This window comes from Plasmodium falciparum, assembly GCF_000002765.6.
Source record: "Plasmodium falciparum 3D7 genome assembly, chromosome: 13".
NCBI classification, from domain to species: Eukaryota; Apicomplexa; class Aconoidasida; order Haemosporida; family Plasmodiidae; genus Plasmodium; species Plasmodium falciparum.
In genome coordinates this window covers 1410001-1417500 of record NC_004331.3, presented here as the reverse complement: position 1 = coordinate 1417500, position 7500 = coordinate 1410001, and the positions used below count along the sequence as shown (strand labels likewise).

The 7500-nt window shown below is 18.5% G+C and overlaps 3 protein-coding genes and 1 pseudogene across 3 annotated transcripts, besides 1 other annotated feature; all 4 read left to right on the top strand.

Annotated features, from left to right (window-relative positions):
- Positions 1-42: 42 nt before the first annotated feature.
- Positions 43-1185, top strand: PF3D7_1335000 (MSP7-like protein; the record flags this gene model as incomplete). The annotated part of the gene is made up of 1 exon (XM_001350044.1): positions 43-1185. One exon carries the CDS (start codon positions 43-45, stop codon positions 1183-1185), a length of 1143 nt encoding a protein of 380 aa, XP_001350080.1.
- A 1297-nt stretch (positions 1186-2482) lies between these two features.
- Positions 2483-2623, top strand: PF3D7_1334900 (annotated as a pseudogene).
- Positions 2483-2623: a sequence feature (MSP7-like protein, fragment, pseudogene).
- Positions 2624-3553: 930 nt separating this feature from the next.
- On the top strand, positions 3554-4399 carry PF3D7_1334800 (MSP7-like protein; the record flags this gene model as incomplete). The annotated part of the gene is made up of 1 exon (XM_001350043.1): positions 3554-4399. One exon carries the CDS (start codon positions 3554-3556, stop codon positions 4397-4399), a length of 846 nt encoding a protein of 281 aa, XP_001350079.1.
- Positions 4400-5792: 1393 nt separating this feature from the next.
- Positions 5793-6401, top strand: PF3D7_1334700 (MSP7-like protein; the record flags this gene model as incomplete). The annotated part of the gene is made up of 1 exon (XM_001350042.1): positions 5793-6401. The coding sequence occupies one exon, from the start codon at positions 5793-5795 to the stop codon at positions 6399-6401; it is 609 nt and encodes a 202-aa protein (XP_001350078.1).
- Between the last annotated feature and the right edge of the window lie 1099 nt (positions 6402-7500).

The window sequence follows — 7500 nt, the reverse complement described above, 5'->3', positions numbered from 1 at the left end:
TATATACATATATTTTATTTGATAAGAAATAAAAAAATAAAAATGAAAAGACAAATTATATTGTTTACTTCTTTATTTATATTTTCTCTTAATTTAACGTTGTCATATGAAAAATCAAATAATAGATTAGGATATTATAATGAAGAAAATGCAGACAATAAGGAGAAGAATAAAATTACTTTCATGTTTAACGATATTAAGGTAGGTATGCAAAATGATGTGGAAGAAAATTTAGATAATGGAAAAAATGTGTTAGAAGATGAACATTTGGTTATAGGGCAAGAAGGACAAACCGACAATGAGGGTCCTCATACAGAAACTAAACCTGAAAGATCTGTTGAATCAGGAGGTACAGGCGATAGCGTTTCAAATCATGAATCGGAATTACCAAGAGATACAGAAACTCGTGAAGTTGTAACAACAGTACAACCAGGAACACAATTAGGAGAATCAGGAGCAAAAGAAACATTAGAGTCACAAACATCACCAGCACCACAGGGAACATCAGGATTACAAGGAGAAAAGGTACCAGGTGCCTTATCAAGTGTATCACAAACGTCTAGTCCCGATGTATCATCAAGATCTGAACAACCACAAACGATGCCAGAATCACCAAGACCAGAAGGAACATCAACCGAATCACAACCAAGAGGATCGACAGAATCAGATGCAAGTAATAAAAATGGTTCCCAAACTAATGTTAGGACAATTTCAAATTCTAGTAATAGTATCACATCTCCTCAAACGACACAACCTAGTAATAATCAAAATAATACAGTAAGTACAACCTCAGAAGTGAAATATTTAGATCTCCTTTATGATGAACTTCTTACAAATAGCGAAGGAAAACATCAAGTTCATTTTGGAGAAAATCACAAAAAATATAATATTTTTAGAAAGCATTATGATAATTTTGTCATTAATCAAAAAGAGTATGATATAATTAAGAAACTTCTTAATTCTATTTTTAGAGATAATAATGAAAATGAAAAAATGAAAAATTTAGTCAGCATTTTTCAAAAAGCATTAAATGACAAGAAATTTCATGATCAATTTAAAAACTTTATTTATGGTATTTATGGATTTGCAAAACGTCATAGTTATTTAAGAAATGAAAAAATACAAAACGATAGTGAATATAAAGAATTCTTTGAAAATGCAGTGGATTTATTAAATACACTTTGAAATATTATATGAACAAAGTGGATACATATGTATATATGTCTATATATATATATATATATATATATATTTTTTTTTTTCTTTTCTTTTTTTTGTGTAAAATTTTAAATATATTAATATATATAATTTTTATAATAATTTTGATGAAAATAGTTTTCCTTTTATATAATTCTTATTTTATTTTTTTACATCGTTAAAATTTATACTTGGAAAAAAAAAAAAATATGTATATATTGTGTGTGCATACATATATTAGGATGTACGTTTATTTTAGTTATTTTTTTCATTTATTGCACTTTTTCCTATATATTTTTTATATATTTATTAGAATATTCATTGAATTATGCACAAAACAATATAAAATTATATATATATATATTTTATTTTTAGTAGTTTTCTTATATTCTGGTTTTCCTTCAAGTAGGGAAAAAAGAAACCAGATAATAAATATTAAACAATTAAATGATTATATATATATATATATATATATATAACTAAATTCTCTTTTTTTTTTTTTTTTTTTTTTTTTCTTTCTTTCAAAATTTTTCGTTTATATATAAATCCATTTTTAAGAAAAAAAACAATTCAAAAGATTAAACCTGCTAAATTGAAATATATTTTTAAAATATTTTCTTTTATTTTTAGAAGACACCATAATATACATTTATAATTATAAAAAAAAACATATTTTTTCAAATATTAACAAAATGAAAGTATACTATTATATATGTAATTTCTTTTTTTTTTATTTTATGTATGAAGAGAACACGTTTTCCCCTAGTACAGCATTTTTGAATGATAATAATATAAATATTGAAATAGAATATTCTAATAATGTTAATAAGAATAATTTCTTTGAAATTTTAAAAGAACAAAGCTAGGAAAAGAAAAATAATGAATTGTTATTTAAAAATGAATATGATATAACGTATTAAAAAAAGATCCAGACAATGTGGAAGAAAAGAAATATAAAATTGTTGATGTTGATTATGATGAATACAATAATAAAGAATGTATTATTTGTAATGATGAAAAAATTATAAACAACAAGATGAATCTCAAGATTTACATAAAAATCCTAAAGTAATAATTAAACCATATGGTGATTAATAAATCAACGGTGTTGATAAAAAAAGGTCAAAAAATAGATTCCAAAAAAAAAAAAAAAAAAAAAAAAAAAAAAAAAAACTGCAAAAGATATACAAGCGTCTGATCAAACTAAGGAAAATGACGTAACCTCAAAATCTCAACAACTAGATAATATATATGATGATATATTAAAATATAAAAGAAAAAGTAGCTATTTGGTACTGATCAGAGTAAATATGATAATTTAAATAAAAAAATGGATAATTTTACCATGAACGAAAATGAATACGAAATAGTTAAAAAGTTGGTTAATATGGTTTTTCCTAAAGAGATTATTGATACAAATAAATAGAATGAAATAAATGATATGTTTAAAAAGATTTTATCAGATGATCAATATATGAACGATTTCAAAATTTTCTTTATTTTATATCTCTATAGTTATGCTAAAAAATATAGCTATTTAAAGGATGCTGAAAATAGTAGAGAATTATACAAAAATGTATATAAAAATACTATTGGTTGGTTACATATTATGTGAAATTAAAACAAAATAATCATATGAATGATTATAAAAATTATTTTTTTTCTTTTGCGTATTTTATATATATAAAATATTATATATATATATATATATATATATATACATATATATTATTTAATTTATATTTGGTCTTTTTATAATTTGTAATTATATTGATATTAAATATATATGTCAATATATATTAAAAATAACCTAAATATTAAAAATATAATATAATATAATATTTTATCTTATTAAACTAAATATAAATAATTCTAATATATTGTAAATGTATATTATATACATATACATATATTTTTTTTTTTTTTTGTAATAATATAAATAATTAAATGATTAAAAAATTCATATTGTGTTAAGTAATCTAATAAGAATTTAACGACCCAAAAATTTTGTTTCGTCAATTTTATCTAGGCGGGTTATTTAAAAATTATTAGCTTGTACATTTGACAATAATAATTATTTTAAATATATATATATATATATATATATGTATACATTTTGTGAAATTATATTATATAATTAAAAATGTCTCAGTAATATTTTAGTATAAGTATAATAATTATATAAGTTATTTTTAGAAATAAATTAATTTTTATATCAAAACAATATTTGAATAAAAAAGAAAATAACAAATTTCTTTTTCTTATTAAGTAATATTATTTTATTTATATACTGTTTTTAATATATACAATATATATATATATATATATATATATATATATACAAATATATTTTAAAATGAAGGGACAAGCAATTTATTTCGTTTTTGTTTTCTTATATTTTCTCAATTGTGTGGGGTGCAATTCAAAGAATAATAATAAGCGAACAAGTTATAATAAGAAAAAAGAAAACTTAAAAAATTTCGATAATATTGTTCTTGATGATTTTTATTCAGCGTTTGATTCCCAAGATAATTATGAAAGTAAATTAAAAAAAAATGAGGATGATATTATCGGACAAGGTATCTTTTCTCTTATAAGTAAAAAGAATCAAGAAAAGGAAAAGTCATTAAAAGGGGAATCAGAAGATAATACAAAACTTCAAGTAACCAAAGTCCAAGGTGCTCAAGTTGATCAAGCGGTTGAACCATTGGAAAAATCACCAGAAGATGAAAATAAAGAAATACCAACTTTGGATTCACCACAAAATGGAAATCCTACTTCTTATACATCAAATTTAAGTACACCACCTCTTAAACGCATGGATGAAGTTTTTGACGATGTTCTTAAACATTTAAATAAAGAAGATAAAGTTGTCACTGATGAGAATAAAAATAAATATAATGAATTTAAAAAAGAGTTTGATATCTTTACTATGAATGTAAGTGAATATGAAATAATGAAAAACCTTCTTATTACATTCTCAAAGAAAATTGATGAAAATAATCAAATTCAAACAAAAATAGAAAATATATTTAATAAAGCTTTAAAGGATAATAAATATAAAGAACAATTTAAAAACTTTATCTATGGATTGTATAGCTTTGCAAAAAGACATAATTATTTAATAGTTAATAAAACTAATGACACAACACTACATAAAGATTTATTTGAAAATGCTCTTAATTTAATAAATACTATTTAGGATAATATATATATATATATAAAGCCTACTATTATTAATTTATAAGGATAATCCTCATAAAAAATATACTGTTCCTTTTTCCTTTTTAAATATAAACTACTATATTTTTAGAACATCTAATTTTATATAAATTGTACAAAAATATTTTATTAAAAAAAAGAAACAATAAATAAATAAATTACATACATATATATATATATATATATATATATATATATATATATATAAAGATTATTCCTTTTCTTTATTCATTATTAAGATTCAATGTAACGATTTTTTTCTTTTTTTTTTATTTATATTTTATATAGAAAATATTAATATAATAATACAACCACTATTTTCGAAATAAAAAAACATTCATATTAATTTATTAATATAATTATTTTTTAAAAATATATAATAATTTTAATTTTTTCTATTTATATATTATTATATAAAATATACAATTAAATATAAATTTATAAAATATTTCAAGAAAATAAAAAATATATAATTATTATTAATATTTTATTATATATAAACATATGTGCTTGTATTCTTATAAAAAAAAAAAAAAAATATTATTACATAATATTATAATTATATATATAATATAATATATTATAAAAATATTTTCTTATTACCTTTTTTTTTTTAATATGTATTCAAAAAATTGAATACATATATATGAAAGAAATATTAATTATTATTATTATTATATATATATATATATATATATATATATATATATATATCCATCCTATATATAATATATATGCTTTAAAAAATTTAGAATCTATGAAGAATAATAATATAATATTATCATAAAAAATATAAATATCATTGGACAACCATAATATAATAAAATAATAATACAATCAATCAATAGATGTAGTAATAGTAAATATAAATTTTAATTTTTTAAATATATAAAAGATACAGAAAAAAAAAAAAAAAAAAAAAAAATATTATTGTCATTTTTTTAAATATATCATTTTTGTATAATTTTCTTTACTTCTTATTAAAACCCTTTTTAATAAAAATTTATATAATATACATAAAAATATTTATAAAAACAAAAATTGTAATTTTTTTTTTTTTTTTTTTTAACGTTAGAAATTTTCTTATAAAAAAATAATAAACTAAAAATTTGTAAATTTTGTAATTTATTTTTTTTACTCTTTAATTAAAAAAAAATAATAATAAATAAAATAAACAGGGAAAAATTAATATTGTATATAAAATAATAAATTTTATTTTTATGTTTATAGTCTATTCTCAAAATAGTAATAAACATACATATGAATAAATAACATATTATCGATAATACAAAATATAATATATATTAGTTATTATAATTCTTTAAATATATATCTATTTATTTATTTATATATATATATATTTTTTTAATACAATGAAAAGAACAAGACATATTACAGTATTTATTTTTTCTGCATTTTTATTCTTACTAAATTATGCGACAACTAGTCAATCGGTTAATTATGATAATGAAAAAAAACAAATAAATAATTTAAAAGAAAGACTAGAAAATATAAGTAGTGATATTCCAGAAGATCTTAAAAATCACTTAAAAGATAATTTAAATTTTTTTAATAATTCCCTTGAAGAAGCACAAAAGAGTTTATTAGACCAACCAAATATTTCTACATCAACACAAGGTAGTGAAAATAATACTTCAGGTGTTAGTACTAATAATAATTTAACAAATCCAAATGATCCAACACAATTAAATGAACAAGAATGTCAATCAATCAAAAAATTTATAAAAGAACTTTTGAGTGCTGCTACAAATGATGAACATGTTAATACTCCTTTCTCTACAACTTTTAAAAATGCATTAGAAAAAGATGAATTCCGTGATAGTATCACGAAATTAACAGAAGCACTATGTGGACATACAAAAGATAATCATAATAATTTAAGAGGAACTAGCCAAAATGATTCAGACTATTTACATTCAGTATATGATAAGGCCCTTTCTCATTTAGATACCTTACAATAAAAAAAAAAAAAAAAAAAAAAGGAAAACCGTGAAATATATATGTATATTATATGTCCATATACTAAATGGAATATATATATATATATAATATATATGTTTTTTTTTAATTATTATAATTTTTTATTTATTTCTTCATGCCCTTTTCCTTTGCCATTATATATATACATATATATAATATTATTTATATTTTTAAAAAAAAATCATACTTATATTATAAAACTAAATAGAACCCTAAGACAAAGATACACTTGCTTTTATAATAAGTATCTTATATAAAAAAATATATCTTTTTCTTGGCATGAATTGTAAATATAATTGTAACAATTTTTATCTTTTAATTTTTCTTAATTATGTTATTATAATGCTATTATGGCACAATCATACATAAAAATAAAATATACATTGATATATATATATATATATATATATATATATATGTATGTATGTATATATGTATGTATATATGTATGTATATATGTTATATCCTTTTTATTTCCCTTCAAATGTGTAAAATTTGTAAGATCATTTAAAAATAATACAAGAAGATCTGTATTTTCTTTTGAAAAAATATATACTTTTTAAAATAAACAAATTTTTTTTCATTAAATTATGTATTATATAAAGAAAATACAATATTACCATATTCTTTTCAATTATAAATTTTTTTTTTTTTTTTTTTTTGGGGGTCGATTAAAAAAAAAAAAAAAATTAAAGTTGTAATTCATAAAATGTATAAAATAATATAATATTTTAAGGTATTAAAAGGATTTATACTAGTGCAAAAATATAAAAATATAAAAACATAAAAATGTACATATATATATATATATATATATATATATATATATATGTGTATATTTTATGTATACAAATATTTCATTGAATTTGTTATATAATATATTTGTTTTATTTATATAGCCTCTCTCTTGGTTATTCATTTATGTAATATTCTTTCCTTTTTTTTTTTTTTTTTTTTTTTTTTGTTCTTTTTCAAATAAATATACAATATATATATGTTTTTAGACATTCAAAAATATATTTATTTTGAATGTTTTGAAAAAAAAAAGGGAAAGTAAAATTCATATTATAATTGTATAAA